Raw genomic sequence first — 16,398 nt, forward strand, 5'->3', positions numbered from 1 at the left:
AACCCTGACCCCGCCCCTTTCTCGCGGTCCACCAATCACCATCGAGTATTTGGTCGTTGTTTAACTTTCCACCTGTCGTTAAACAGCAAATTAATGTGTCGTCCTACTCAAAAGTGTGCCGAACTCAAGTATACTTTTTAGTATATACTTTTTAGTATGGCATTTTGGACAAACCGATAGTGTTTAAAAATTAAAATTTATTAAAAAAAAAAACAAAAAAAAAAACGTTCCTTTCCGTTCGGCAGGTTGACGCATGCGCGAGGTTTGTATTTTGATGTTCTATGAGGCGGGGTGACGTCATTGGTGCGTGCGTCATTACCGCGTCATATGACCGAGTCTATAAGTTCAGGTGTCTTCTTTTTTTCAGTTTCACAACTTTGCAAGTCCTTTGGAGCACAGTACACGAGAGGAAAAACGGTACAACTTTATGATGCAGCAGGAAGCAGGAATGAAAAAGACCTTCTTGGTCAAAGAAGAATATATCCGTCCAGTTGTTGTTAAAAACCTGAAGAAACTGTCAGAAACACAGTGGCAGCTGATAGCTGCTGAAACCATTGATCTGGACACGCAGACCATTATCTTGGACATGATCACGGAGATAATACAAGCCGTGTCAGCAGACATTATTAGAGTATTTCTACTGCTGTATCGGCAGCAACTGGCAAAGAATATGAGCCAGGCCGCCTCATCTAGAGTGGAGATAAAAGCAGAATTTGGAAATGCCTTTTCCACGTCCTTCTCCCAAGTTCTCAATGTCGCACTGGAAAACAACGCCGACTTTGAAGAACTGACGAAATTGGCCGAGGAGGAAATTGAAGAGAAAGTAAATTCTCTCATAAATGTAGTGACGGAAACCCCACTTTTACCACCAGACTCTTCTGTGTATGTCAGCGGCTTCATATCAAATATGAAACGCCTCGGCCGCATGGTGTGTCTCACCGCCAGATGTTTGGGATCGTACATGCAGAGGGTGAATGCCACTTCCACTTTAAAAAATAATTCAGAGGAGTCGGAGCAGTCACACGACAGCTTCAAATCTAAAATGGTCTTAGCAACTGAGAGTATTGAAGACATACTTCACAAATGGGCACCAAACGCCGCTCAAGAGCATGACGTCTTCCCCCCAACTCACACCCCCTCCTGTACAGAAGCGGCAGCTGACATTTTTAACAGCATCGTGGAGAACTTGGAAAGTGTCAGTCCAAGTCATGAAACCAAGCTCTCACATAAACCCCGGCTGAATCTGACATCGGTGGTGAATAGATTGAGAATTTTTTTTGGCAAATGCTCCAAAAAGAAAAAAGTCCCTGAAGCTCAAAGGAGAAGCAGGTTCTCTGGGTTTGTCAACAAAAACTTCAAAAAAATGATGGAGGAACTAAAGAAGTCCCGTAAAACAAGAGGGAAAAGGTTCCTCCTGAGGCTCAACTCAGTGCAAGCAAAACCTCCCCTGCAGGAAGATGAGATTAATCGACCAGGGTCTGTCCCAGAAACCCCCGAAGCTGAACCTGCAGATTCACGGCTGATTGCAGTTGATGTGGTAAAAGAAAAGCTCATCACAACTGACAGCATCAAATCTGATGTGGAAAACTTCATTGAGGAAATGATCCATTCAAGAAAGATTGCAGAGCTCCAACAAAACCTGGAGAACATCAAAGACTGCGGTGTGTTGCAAACGTTTTCCAGACAATTGGTGGATAAAATATATGGCAATCTGGTAACTGCTGAAGTTTATAAACAGCCCATTGTTCCACCTGGAGAATCCTTATCTGACTCTGTCCTTCCCAAAATAAAAGAAATGAAGAATGATGTTGCTCTGGAGGAACTCTACGCCATGACGGAAGATGCCGTTGGAAAGTTCCTGCAGCAAATAGTCCTGGGCCTGTTGAATGAGCAGTGGGACGAAGTCATTCACAACCAGGACGTTTCTGGGGCACTGAGTGACATCACAAAGCTTTTAAATGGAGTGATTGGCTGGGACGAGGATGAGGACACCAGGCTGGGCTCCACCGCAGACCGCAAAAAGAGCAGCGTGGCTCCTGATCCCAGCTCTGATTCACGGTCCAAGGAGGAAACCTCCCCCAGTATGTCCCCGTGCACTTGGGACTCTGATTCATTGCCTGGATATACTAAGTCAATGCAACGAGCTTCTTCTGAGTATCTAATTAACGGCCTCATCACTGCTTTACTGTTGCGGCTTATATCAAAATATAAACACGAATGTGGGAAATCAGCACTGGGACTACAAATGGATGTAATAACCAATCGACTGTCAGAGATGGTGATGACTAAAGTGGTGACTGATGACTCCACCCTCGGGATTGTGGAAGACAACATGCAGGATCTCGCCAAGGTCTTAGTCAAATACCTCCTCACGAGGTTTGGCTCAAAGGAGGCTCTTCTTCTGGCAGTACTCAAGAAGGACCCAGGTTTCGATTACACTGTTCTTAGATGTCTTAAAAAAGAGCTGTGCGTCAGAAGACAAGTCAAGAAGAAGGGTAGAATCGCCAGGTTTTTTTCTGCACTTGGAAATTTCTTTGCAAAACCTGTCCTGGCTATGATTAGGAAACCATCTTCCCAATTATTAGTAAATTAATGAGTATCCACTTGATTAGAGGACATTTTGGACATTTTGTCCGTGCTCGTTTGGGTTTTCTCCAGGTACTCTGGTTTCATCCCTAAAAAACACTTTTAGCTTGATTGGCGAGACTAAATTGCGCCTGAATGTGTTTGATTCTGTGTTAGCAGTGATGGATTGTGACTGTAGTTCGCAGTCACAGTCCTTTATACGGTGCTTAAAATAAATTAAACAATTTTTTTTTGTAATCCCCTTCCTGAATCCCACCTTATCTTAAGTAAAAACAAAACGCTGATCTTTTTTGAAGGGATTGTCCTGTACTTTTAACAAGATTTTAATCAGAATAGCTGTTGTAGCAGTAGGCAGACACTAGGTGGCAGCAAGAATCCACTTTTCATCGTCTGTGAACTACAGTGCATGCGCAGCCACTGTTTATTTCTGCGTCTGTTTCAGACAGCAGCTGAAGTCTTTTCCTTTCCTTTCTCCGAAACGGCGACGTGGGCCCGCCTTCCTGTAGGCCCACCACCCGCAGGAAGGACCATGGCAGGCCGGTGCAATGTGGGCTGGGTAGCAGTCGTGGCGGGGTGCCTCGACGACCCAATCCCTGGACCAAAACCCTCACAGTGGGGACATGGAATGTCACCTCGTTGGGGGGGAAGGAGCCGGAGCTTGTGCGCGAGGTTGAGAGATACCGGCTAGAGATAGTCGGGCTCACCTCCACACATAGCTTGGGCTCTGGAACCAGTTCCTTGAAGGGGGCTGGACCCTCCACTACTCTGGAGTTGCCCAGGGTGAGAGGCGGCGGGCTGGTGTGGGCTTGGTTATAGCCCCCCAGCTCAGCCGCCATGTGTTGGAGTTCACCCCGGTGAACGAGAGGGTCGCTTCCCTGCGCCTTCGGGTCGGGAAAAGGTCTCTCACTGTTGTTTGTGCCTACGGCCGAACAGCAGTGGGGAGTACCCGGCCTTCTTGGAGTCCCTGGGAGGAGTACTTGATAGTGCTCCAACTGGGGACTCCATTGTTCTACTGGGGGACTTAAACGCTCACGTGGGTAATGACAGTGATACCTGGAGAGGCGTGATTGGGAGGAACGGCCTCCCCGATCTGAACCCGAGCGGTGTTTTGTTGTTGGACTTCTGTGCGAGTCACAGTTTGTCCATCACGAACACCATGTTCAAGCATAAGGCTGTCCATCAGTGCACGTGGCACCAGGACACCCTAGGCCGGAGGTCAATGATCGACTTTGTTGTCGTTTCATCTGACCTTCGGCCGCATGTCTTGGACACTCGGGTGAAGAGAGGGGCTGAGCTGTCAACTGATCACCACCTGGTGGTGAGTTGGATGCGCTGGCGGAGGAGGAGGTTGGACAGACCGGGCAGACCCAAACGGATTGTGAGGGTCTGTTGGGAACGTCTGGCTGAGCCCTCTGTCAGGGACATCTTCAACTCCCACCTCCGAGAGAGCTTCTCTCGGATCCCGGGGGAGGCGGGGGAAATCGAGTCCGAGTGGACCATGTTCTCTGCCTCCATTGTCAACGCGGTGGCTCGAAGCTGTGGACGCAAGGTCTCCGGTGCCTGTCGTGGCGGCAATCCTAGTACCCGGTGGTGGACACCGGAAGTACAGGATGCCGTCAGACCATCCATCACCCTAGCCGAGGTCACCGAGGTGGTTCGTAAGCTCCTCGGTGGCAGGGCACCGGGGGTGGATGAGATTCGCCCTGAGTACCTCAAGTCTCTGGATCTCGTAGGGCTGTCTTGGTTGACACGCCTCTGCGACATTGCATGGAGGAAGGGGACAGTACCGCTGGGGTGGCAAACCGGGGTGGTGGTCCCTCTGTTTAAAAAGGGGGACCGGAGAGTGTGTTCCAACTACAGGGGGATCACACTTCTCAGCCTCCCGGGGAAAGTCTACGCCAGGGTACTGGAGAGGAGATTACGGCCGATAGTCAAACCTCGGATTCAGGAGGAACAATGCGGTTTTCGTCCCGGTCGTGGAACACTGGACCAGCTCTATACCCTCCGCAGGGTGCTCGAGGGTTCATGGGAATTTGCCCAACCAGTCTACATGTGTTTTGTGGATCTGGAGAAGGCATTTGACCGTGTCCCTCGTGCCATTCTGTGGGGGGTGCTGAGTGAGTATGGAGTCCGGGGCCCTCTACTAAGGGCTGTCCGGTCTCTGTATGATCGAAGCAGGAGTCTGGTTCGCATTGCCGGCAGTAAGTCAGACTTGTTCCCAGTGCATGTTGGACTCCAGCAGGGCTGCCCTTTGTCACCGGTCCTGTTCATAATTTTTATGGACAGGATTTCTAGGCGCAGCCAGGGGCCGGAGGGGATCCGGTTTGGGAACCTCAGGATTTCATCTCTGCTTTTTGCAGATGATGTTGTCCTGTTGGCTTCATCAGACCGGGACCTCCAGCATGTGCTGGGGCGGTTTGCGGCCGAGTGCGACGCGGCAGGGATGAGAATCAGCACCTCCAAGACCAAGGCCATGGTTCTCCATCAGAAAAGGGTGGCATGCCTTCTCCGGGTGGGTGGAGAAGTCCTGCCTCAGGTGGAGGAGTTCAAGTATCTCAGGATCTTGTTCACGAGTGAGGAAACAATGGAGCGTGAGATTGACAGACGGATCGGTGCAGCGTCCGCAGTAATGCGGTCGATGTACTGGACCGTCGTGGTGAAGAGGGAGCTGAGTCGAAAGGCGAAGCTCTCGATTTACCGGTCAATCTACGCCCCTACCCTCACCTATGGTCATGAACTTTGGGTAGTGACCGAAAGGACAAGATCGCGGATACAAGCGGCCGAGATGAGTTTCCTCCGCAGGGTGGCTGGACGCTCCCTTAGAGATAGGGTGAGGAGTTCGGTCACCCGGGAGGAGCTCGGAGTCGAGCCGCTGCTCCTCCACATTGAGAGGAGTCAGCTGAGGTGGCTTGGGCATCTGTACCGGATGCCTCCTGGACGCCTCCCTAGGGAGGTGTTCCAGGCATGTCCCTCCTCCCTAGGGAGGTGTTCCAGGCATGTCCCACCGGGAGGAGACCCCGGGGAAGACCCAGGACACGCTGGAGAGACTATGTCTCTCGGCTGGCCTGGGAACGCCTCGGACTCCCCCCGGAAGAGCTGGAGGAAGTGTCTGGGGTGAGGGAAGTCTGGGCATCCCTGCGGAGGCTGCTGCCCCCGCGACCCGGTAACGGATAAAGCGGGAGAAGATGAGTGAGTGAGTGAGTGAGCTTTCTGCAGAAGGTTCATGAGTCAGCGACGGAAAGCTGCTTGAACGGGACCTGCTGCAGGACTTTTCTTACCTCTCACAGGAACCTGTGGTGGAGAGTTTTAGTGGACCAGAGGAAGGCGGAGCATTGGTCGCTGTGATCAGCTTCATCCTGATAAAAGGGTCACATCCTTCTCCCAGGTTTGAGTCTTCTTCTTCATGCTGTTGTGTCTCTTCACTGCTGCTTTCAGCAGATTTAGGACCAGGGACAGAAGGAATGTTTGTCTGAGAGCAGGAAGGTGCGGTGGGAGCAGACGAGGGTGTTTGATGAGGGGAGGGGTGGAGGTTGGTGGAGCCACATGCTTCACCAACTGTAGCAGTGTGAGTGCCACGGGGCCCGACCGACCGAGAGGACACAGAGCTTTGTGCAGAACCCTTTTATTTAATCCAAATCACCCAGGACACAGTGCACAAGCACCTCACGCCAGCAGCAACTCCTCCGAACCACTTGCTGCTGTCCAGCTCTGCCTTATAAAGGCAGGCAGGGTGGAGGCGCGGCAGCCACTCAGGCGGATGGGACACAGGTGCGTGTGTCCCATCAACCTCTCCACCCTGCCACACACCCCCAACGCCAATCTCGCGCCGGGGTCCGTCTGGCCGAGCCTACTCCCCCCCCGCGCCCCCTCGGAGCGGGAGAGGAAGCTCGGAACCCCCCGGGCCTTCCTGGTCGGGGGGGTCGTCCGCGGCGTCGGCCTGACCGCCGAGGAAGCCGCTCTCGGGGCCGGGCCCATGGTGGCCTCGGGCCCGACGGTGCGTCCAGGACCACCTCCTCCTTTGTGACGCGGCCCAGCACCAGCTGCCGGTCCGCCTTCAGGACCGCCTCCTCCACGACGCACTGCTCTGGCCGCTGGTCCGGCCCCGTCTCCGCGGGACCCGCCGTCGCTGGTGACTCCGCCGTCGCTGGTGACTCCGCCGTCGCTGGTGACTCCGCCGTCGCTGGTGACTCCGCCGTCGCTGGTGACTCCGCCGTCGCTGGTGACTCCGCCGTCGCTGGTGACTCCGCCGTCGCTGGTGACTCCGCCTCCGTCTCCCCCTCCGCCTCCGTCTCCGCCGCCGACTCCGTCCCAGGAGCCGTCGCCTAAAATAGATTTTATTTTATTTTTCAAATGTTATCTTATTTTATTTCTCTACCAGCAGTTTGAATTTCCCCTTTTCTTTGATAATTGTCTCAACACATTTTTATAATAAATGAATATAAACACATTTTAACAATTGAACAGTTTTGCACTTTCTCTTTCTTCCCCTCTTATAATCTTATGCCCCCACTTTCTATCGCTCAGTGAGAAAACTGAGCTCTAACTTCTCCTGTCAGGACTTTAAATCTGGGCTGGATGGTGTCAGGTTCTCATATGCATGAGAAGGTGCTCATTGTTGAGCCTGGAACGATATTTAGTTTTAATTATGTTCATTGTGGAGAAAGCTGCCTCACAGCTGTATGTGGACCCAAACATGGTCAGGATGTTTTAAGATGGTCAGTTTATATTCTGTGACTTCAGTTCAGACTTGAGTGGTAAACGGCAGAGCCCGCCGACCGAGCGGCAGCCGACCTCCCCGCGTCAGCTGCCGCTCGGTCGGGTGGTTCCTCCGGCCTTCCGGGCCGCCTCCGCAGTGTAGCTCCCCCGGGAGCCGCGTATTCTTCTCGGTAGCGAGCCCGAGTCTCCCTGTCCGCCCCAGGTGTCCCGCCACGGAGCCGCCACCGGGCAATCACGAGCCCCCTTCCCCCTTAACTTCTCATGGTGGCCTCAATTATGTCCGCCTTAAGCCTGAATTATGGTTCCACGTTAAATCGACACAGAGCCCACGGCGTAGGGTACGCGGCGACGCGCACCGTAGGCTCTGCGTTGGTGTAACGTGGAACCATAAATAAGCCTTTACAATAATACATTGGGCACACGTACACGGATTTGATTGGCTGAGCAGCATCATGTGGGATGGCTTAACTCGTATGCTATTGGTCTGTAAGGTCTGCTAAACAAATGCTGTAAAGAATAGTAAAGCTGCGCTGGTTAAAATAGAAGTGCTCGTCAAAATATAGAATCCCTCGGTAATTTGTTGATTACAGGTCTGGGTCCGTGCAGGACGGCGTCTGGGTCCGGACCCGGACCGCGGTCCGCCAGTTAGTGACCTCTGATCTATTCTAATGAAAATGTGTTTGTAAATGCAGTAAGATATCTAGTTGCAAGTCATGCGGGGTTTACGTTCACCTACGTCTCATGGGGTTTGACGTAGGACCACGTGTCATCCTGTCGTAGCATAAAAATGATTTCTCACACATTTAGTCGCTAAAAGCAAACGGAAGAAGAACAGCAGTTACACGAGCATAAGTCAGTCCAATTCAACAATACTTTATTAATCCCCAAAGGAAATGAGAGGTTGCAGTAACGTTCATTATTGAAGTTTCTTCAAAGAGACATTAAAGATGGTTATAATTGTAGGCAGGAAGGGTCTTCTGCGGTGGACTTAAGGACCCTCTGACTGAAGACCTGTTGTTGAGAAGAGGATGCTCACTGTTGTCCTTTATAGTTTCACGTTTTATGAAGCGTCCTTTGTACAGTCAGAACAGAGAAGCTGACGGATGTAACAGCTGTTAGATCAGGAAGTCGTCGTACAAGTCTGGCCAATAACAGCCTGCACGTCCGAGTTAAAGTTTCTCTCATTCAGCCACATCCTGCCTCTTTTCTTCCCCTGGTGGTCATTGTTTTCTTTTCCCAAGCAGACGTCTTCACAATCAACAGCGTGTGACGTCACAGAACACAACAAATCCACAAAAGACCCCTGTGATACAGGGAGATCGTATTAGGGCCACAAAATCCTGAGGCGTTCGGTGCCGCCGGCACACAGCCCACTGTTGTCATCGTCACGCCTCTGCATTTAAAGAGGTTTTAGTTGACCAAAAGTCTTCAACATCTAGACTTCTTGTGGTCGTACATGTTTATCTGAACATTTTTTTAGGTGGTCAGTTTCAACTGTCCTGCAAACCCAGACCTTTACTGCCCCCAACTCCTCACTCTCTTCCTTCACTCGTCCCGATCCATCATCTGATTCCTGTATTTGAGTTTATTTTTTTGTGAAGAGCAGCCGGCTGTTGTCTGTGACAAGATCACAACCCGAGCATGAAGAGGCACGCCATCGTTCAGATAACACTATCGTTACTGACCTTTGTCCTTCTTCCCACCCAAATCTGGAATATACCAACGTTTTATGATTGACAGGAATCAATTTACACAGTTTGAGCGTGTGCACGGTATTAAATACAGAAAAGGTATTCAAATCAGAATTTGCATTGATGAGGGTTTTCTGATGTTTCGCTTGAACATGCATAACGGCAAGTTTATCATGGGGGACTGAATAAGCTGCCCCATGAAGTCTAAATGCCTCTCAGTAGTATTTGATACCAACATATAATCTCCTTCAACCACAAGCAGATGCTGTTTAAAGATAGTTTGAACATATCGTTACATTTATTTTAACTGTTAAGATGTGATTAAACGCTGGTATCAGACACACCTTGGTTTTCCGTCGTATTATCATGCATTATATAATTTTTCCTTTTTTTTGTATGCTTAATTTTTGATAATTAGCCTTTTCCTAACCCGTCTGCATGGAAGAATGATGCATCAAACATTTTTGCTGAAACAGTTGCACAAATCCATTCCAAATCCAAATTCAAGAGTTGAGACATTTCCTTTACTGTCAAGAGCAACAATTTATATCAAACAGAAATTACAGAATAAAAGTATCCAAAAACCACATAGAGATCCGTCTATAAAAAAATGAGTCAAAACTTTCTTCTCACTGTACAAAATAAATGATCCATTTTATTCTGAAACATCAAGGTGGTGCTGGAGGTGACGGGTCTCGTGTCTGCATCTTAATATCATCATTTATCGGCCTGAATTATTCACAGATGTACGGCAATGGGACGCGTGGCTGAAATCAGACATCTTCTTGAAGAAAAAGCTTCATTTTTAATTCTTCAGTTGCTCAAAGATTATCGATCAAACTCCAAATATGATTACACTAAAACAAAAAGACTTTTCTTGCAAATGTCAGATATTGGATATGTTTCGGTGGGAAGTCTTGCTGACCCGCACGCAGTACTCGAGTTGAGGGGGGATGGCATCCCCCTGTGAAATAAAAACGGTCAAAATCATCCTCCCAGTAAAACTGCCATCCCCCCTTTCCATCCCTTATGTCATTTCATCAATGAATGTGGTTTTACTGCTATTTCAACATTTAGAGTTCTCACCAGAAAAATAACTTATTTGACAATTTTCACCTGTTTCAAGTAAATTTTCACTTGAAATAAGTAGAAAAATCTGCCAGTGGGACAAGATTTATCTTCTTATTACAAGCAAAGAAATCCTGTTCCACTGGCAGATTTTTCTACTTATTTCAAGTGAAATTCTACTTGAAACAGGTGAAAATTGTTGTTTTTTCCAGTGAGGAGTCTTGTTTTAAGTGTAATGAGATTTTTTTTACTAAAATGAGACATTTTAACTAGAAATAAGACAAATATTCTTATTAAGATTGTGAGTTTTTGCAGTGATCCATTTTACTTATCCTGTGAAGGACAGAGTCATATTGATAAGTTCAGAAAACTGTTTTTTATTGTTGTGTTTTGATGTATTTGATGTAAGCCCAGTGGATATTTAAAGCTTACAGAAGGCTGCATTTAACTGCTGCTATGTCATTCCTGTAGTATTTCTGCAGGTGTTTTGGTCAGTGCTATTATTTGTAATATATTATATTATTTGTAATTAGCACAAATTATCTGTCCCCATATGCTAAAATCCACCATCCCCCCTGATTTTTTTTTTACAACTCGAGTACTGCCCGCGCGGGTAACCCCGAGGGTTAGGGTTAGTACACGGGCGCTGCCTCGGACCACGACAGCTCCACCTCTGATGTTTCCAGAACAGTGAGGACTGATCCAAAGCTCAGTGCCTGCTCCGATCAGCAGAACATGAAACGTGTGTGAAACTTGTTGTTCTGGTGACAAAAGGGAAGAAAATCTACAATATTTAGGCACAAAAACCGTATTAGTTCTGACTCGGAAAAGGACCGCTGAGTTTTAGACCATACCAACTGGACATTTTATTCATTTCCTAAAGAGACCCAATAAAAAACCTACTGATTACAAAGTTAAGCCCACCAGTGAATTAATTTACAGCCGCCATGATGCATCTTGTGACGTGATCCAACACGGCGGGGAGGTTCAGTCCGCCAGCAGGATTGCAGCTCCGCCTCCCGGCTTGGAGACGAACAAACTCTGCTTCTCCATGGCCGCCCGGCGCGGGTCGGGGAGGTAGTACGCCTCTCTGACGGACTGCAGGAAGGACTCAACCTTCTCAGTGGGAACCATGGAGACGGCACAGCCGCCCCAACCGGCCCCGGTCAACCGGGAACCCACGGCGCCCGACTTCCTGCCAAGAAAAACGGCAACATTATGGTTCACGTCTGGACGTTAGAGAAGAGTCATGTGACAACGGTGAGCACTCCTTCAGTTCTTATCGTCGATCATCACCTGGTTCTTACAGGTGTCGTGTTTCAGAAACACAACCTGAGGTCCACGACATCATCAAATAAGCCACGTGTATACACCATCACCTGATCACCTGCACTCGAAATGATTGATACACCACAGGAAAGCAGTCTGCCAATCTGGAGCCGCCAGGTGTGTCGACCCAATGCCAAACAGGAACGACATCAGCAATTACCTCAGAAAAGCCTTTGTTGCTGCCCTTCAGTCTGGGAAGAGTCGTGGAGCGCTTTACAAGATACTTGGAAGATTATAGATTATTCACTCACACGTAACCTGCAGTTATTCATCCAAGGTTGTATTTACTTACAGTATAATAAACACCTAACAAAGGACGAAAACTCTTTAGCATGTTTAGCCCAGGGTAAGCAGACTAAAATGTGCTTGTTATCACTAAGCACAGAAGAAACTGCATCGGTGGAGTTAAAATACCAAGTTTGGTCCAGATGGTGACCGCAAAGGACGACTCAGCAGCTCACCAGGTGAGTGGGCGTTATCAGGAGTTGTGAACATCACCGCGACATGTTCAGGTCAGCTGGAAACATAGGACTAGTTAGTCTTTTTATGACTTACCTCCATCGCTTGTTCTGATGTGACCAACCAAAGACTTTTACTAACGTTTCCTGAGTCTACACTGCACTAACGTCTAAAAAGCTGCTCAGGTTTTATGACTCCAGATGGAGACGTGGCAAAGCTAATTACACACAAAACATACGCATAGACTCTAAGACAGTGTTTCTCAATCCTGGTCCTCGAGTACCACTGTCCTGCATGTTTTAGATGCTATCCTGCTTCAGCACACCGTGATAAAAGTACGTGTGTCATCAACAGAGCTGTGCAGACCTTGGTGACAAGCTAATGAGGACCTTTAATTAGAATCAGGTGTGTTGGTGCAGGGAAACACCTAAAACATGCAGGACAGTGGTACTCGAGGACCAGGATTGAGAAGCACTGCTCTAAGACATGTCACGTCATTCAGGAAACATTTGGACATCATATCCCATGATGCAGTGCAGGATGAAAGGAGGAAATCAAGCAGCTTCCGGGGATGCGAAAAAAATCAATGTTGGCTGAAATGATCCAGAACCACCTGCAAGTGCGCCTCCTGGTGGCTCGTTCAGTCCTGATTTACTGCAAACCACCAATAAAGACAGATAATAGCTGGTGGAGGACAGTAGAAATGAGATGTGCAGCACTCACAGGCAGATGTCCACCAGCTGGTCCAGCTCAGGGCAGCTGCACTCGTAGAGGTCTCTGCAGCTCGCGTGGCTCCGGTTCATCAGCTCCCCCAGCAGCTGGACCGACTCAGCAGGTCCGGAGTCACACACGCTCTTGAAGCGCATCACCCGCGCAGCCTCCCCGTACACGTGCTTGGCTCGCTGGTGAAGCTTGAACTGTGTCACTGTGTGCGAACACGTACTCCATTTAAATTCACTTCAATGATCAGTTATGCATCGGTTTATCTTATAATCGTACATCACGAGATGCCTGATATCGTCATCGGTTCAAAGCCTTTCAGATTTGAGAAGAAAAGCAGGGTTTCACAAGATAACTGGCGTCAGACACGGGGGGAAGTGTTACTCACAGATCTGAGTGTTGGCGCTCAGCAGTTCTGTTGCAAACTGCTCCGAGGTGACGCCCAGGAACCTGCAGATCTCCTCCCGGGTGTACGGCTCAGGATGGAGAACCTCGTCCACCAGAGCCAGCATCTCCTCCAGGGAAGCTTTCAGCGCCGTCTGAACCTGCGACAGCTTCAACAGCCCGCTCGGGTCCACACCACGGGCCTGCGCCAACATCTGGTGTTGCAAATTACAAAGATATCTGGCATCAACTTTGACAGAAATTCAGGGCGTATGTGCCGTTTTTTTAGTGATGAAGCGTTTGTGGAGGCTATGAAGCAGCGTACCTCCCAAAACACACGGCTAAACCAAACAGTACGAGAACCTGCGTGTAGGAGCACCGCACCTTTGTGGCGATGCGACACTCCACCACACGGATGTTGTAGTGAGAAGAAGCTGCCTTGTTCATCTCGACGCAGGAGTTGGAGATCACAAACATGGCGCCATCGGGGAGCCTGACGTCAGTGGCCCGCAGGGGCTGGAACTCTATCAGCTTTGCCTGCCGGACAGTTTTACAAACACTATTAAGCTTTGTGCCATTACCATGAAACATGACAACAACAACAACTTCTGCAGCGCTACTTACAGTTCCCTGCTCTGCCAGGAAAGATATGGACTGGTCCATGCCTCCTCCCTCCGTACCAATGTAGCGCTCACACTTGGCACATATCTCTGCAAGAGCCACCTGGAGGAAAGATCACATGGAATAACAGAGACAGACACAAAGGATCAAGGTCTCTTTCATGCTGACTCCTGGACGAACGTCAAACCGTTCCAGGGCTCGTTTCGATGTTTCAGGTCATCTGAGAAATCCTCATGCTACCTAAGTTTTATCTCTGTCCTGAAACAGTGTGGGGAGTAAAAATGATTTGGTTCAATTAAAAGAATTTCACCTTGGAGAGGGACTTTTTGTTTGCTTCCGCTGTCAGGAGGCCAGAGCAACAAACCAGCGCACTCGAGCTGGACAGGCCAGAGCTCGGAGGGACCGTCCCGTCCACGAAACAGCACATCCCCGCTAAACTGGTGATCCCAAACTGCTCCTGAGAACAAACAACCCGCCGGTTTACAACTCCTGAAACATCATAGCGTGGTTTTTTTCTCTTTTAGCAATGCCGGGACTAAAAGTCCTCACCTGAATACCTTTGACGCCGCAGAGGAAATAATTATACCACTTTGGATTTCCTCGGTCGATGACAATTTCTGTTGTGCACGACACCTTGAAATCCCTGAAAACCAGCACATTACAATGAGATGTACAAACTTCTCAGCTCATTTGAACAAAGAAGCATGAAAGTGCAGCAACGGGGGTGAGTGCAGGTGTCTTACTGGTACTGAGGGTTGGTGTTGGCCAGCTGGATGACCCCTGAACTGTTCGCCGACACGGCCGCGAGGATATTCTGTTCAATAGCCATCGGCAACACGGAGTAGCCACAGTAATCAATGTGCTCTCCTGGAAAATATGACAAATATGACTCATGTCAGAGGTGGCAGAAGCATTTGCAGCATTTTGAGGTTGCGCTCATATTTATATTAGAGGTGAATGATTCATCAAACTATAAGCTTGATTTCAATTTTGGCTTCCAAAAATAACTCGTAAAACAAAAAAACTGCCTGGTCTGTGGTCATGTGTCGTGCGTGACACACTCCAGCCATGGGTGAGGATTCCTTGCTCCTCTTCGTGTCCAAAAAAGCTGTAATATTTTTATTTAAGCGGCTGTTTCTGGCCCAAAACCTTCTCTGAACAGTTAAGCCAGCGCGTGCTGTGTTGGGTTTGTTGGGCTGAATCAGCTCTATTTAGTCAAGAGTGAAGTTTATTATGGACATTTAAACATTTTTATGTGAAGATCAATAAAGGTTCCTTGCGTCAAATGTCAGTAGATGATATCAGTGATGACCAAAATAACACTTTTTCCTTTTTATTTCCATGATCAATCAGCAAAAGCACACACACTCTCACACTCTCTCTCTCTAATAATACATAGAACTAATTACCTATTAAATTCACTCTTCCTGGTGCATATGCGAAGAAGAGAGGAGACTCTCCATACTTTGTTTCAAAAGCATTTTTCAACTTTTTAAGCCTGCGAATGACAAAAAAAAAAAAAGTAAGATGTGGTAAAAAAAACAAAGTGGAGACTTTCACTTGAGTTCCGCGACCATCGGCACATTTCACTCACCTTTCATTCGCAGCTATCCACGTCCTTAACTTTGGAGGATCTGCGGCCATTTGGACCAGTGAACAGATAAATGACCCAACTAGTGCAAGTCCACGTCTCACAGGAGAGATCCGCTCCTGTTAGGTGATTGTCACGTGACCGGGCTCCCGTCAGGTGTCTGTCACGTGACCAGGCTCCCGTCAGGTGACTGTCACGGAGAGATTCCGGATGTGAAACTCCGCTTAGCGCTGATGAAGCACGAGTTTAAAGGATGAGCTGACTCTCGAAAAGAGGAAAAAAACATCCGGATAAACCGCTGGACCAATGCACTGGACATAAGGACAGAACGCGGAAGACAGGAGAGAACAGGGGGCGTGACCGAAACATGTCCCACATGGGCCACCGTCGACAGCTGACCTGCAGCTTGGGAGTGTCAGAAAATCATCTACATTTTCAAGAATTCTTCAGAATAGATCCCTTATTAATGATAAATGGAATCGATGTGAGAAACTCTATCAATAAACATAATCGTAATAATTTTCACGAGAGGAGAATGATTAACCCCAAAGGAATGGCTTTTTGGAATAACATTTTCGGATGTATTTTATGGCAAAGTGTTGGATTCATTTAAATTCTGTGTTAATAATAAAATCAAAGAATTGCATTAGAAGGTTTTGCACAATATATATTTGACAAACTGACATCTATTTCAATTCTTAGACGTACCAGATGTGTGTTCGTTTTGTAAAAATGAATCAGAATCACAAACTTTTTTTTATATCATTGCACGCATACACTTACGTTTTGTGTAAAACCAAATATAAAGTGAACTTCAAATCATCACTTGCTTTACCCATACAAATAGCCAGATTGAATTAATCTAAAACGTATTGATTTTGTTTGGTAAATTTCATTTACACAAAAGTAGAGCTGCAAAATTGTTTGCTCGTTTTATTCGTTTTTCATTTGAATTTAAATTATATATACAATCCCTAAGATATACATATTCTGTAAATAGTGATATAAACAATTGCGATTTATGATAAGTGGTTTAATGAGGCGTAAGATTTGTACCTAGATTTGTCCTTTGTTGTGTATCCTCTCTCCTTATTGGCTGGTTTTATATATTTTTATTTATTTATTGTTTTGTTGAAGTATGTTTTTTATCCTTCCTATTGTTATAACGTTTACTGTATATTTTTTGTTTTATTTATACATCTATAACAGAGCATATCTACTGTTTTTGTTCTT

At 47.6% G+C, this 16,398-nt stretch overlaps 1 protein-coding gene across 1 annotated transcript; it reads right to left on the reverse strand.

The window, feature by feature from the left end:
* Window positions 1–10,228: 10,228 nt before the first annotated feature.
* Window positions 10,229–15,526, reverse strand: galk2 (galactokinase 2). Its single transcript, XM_061721611.1, has 10 exons — window positions 15,169–15,526; window positions 14,984–15,072; window positions 14,318–14,441; window positions 14,124–14,217; window positions 13,885–14,031; window positions 13,578–13,676; window positions 13,338–13,490; window positions 12,958–13,168; window positions 12,573–12,774; window positions 10,229–11,256 (listed from the first exon to the last, which is right to left on the reverse strand). The coding sequence occupies exons 1-10, from the start codon at window positions 15,216–15,218 to the stop codon at window positions 11,049–11,051; spliced, it is 1,377 nt and encodes a 458-aa protein (XP_061577595.1). The 5' UTR covers window positions 15,219–15,526; the 3' UTR covers window positions 10,229–11,048.
* Window positions 15,527–16,398: the final 872 nt, after the last annotated feature.

This window comes from Cololabis saira, chromosome 5, assembly GCF_033807715.1.
Source record: "Cololabis saira isolate AMF1-May2022 chromosome 5, fColSai1.1, whole genome shotgun sequence".
In the NCBI taxonomy this organism is placed as follows: Eukaryota; Metazoa; Chordata; class Actinopteri; order Beloniformes; family Belonidae; genus Cololabis; species Cololabis saira.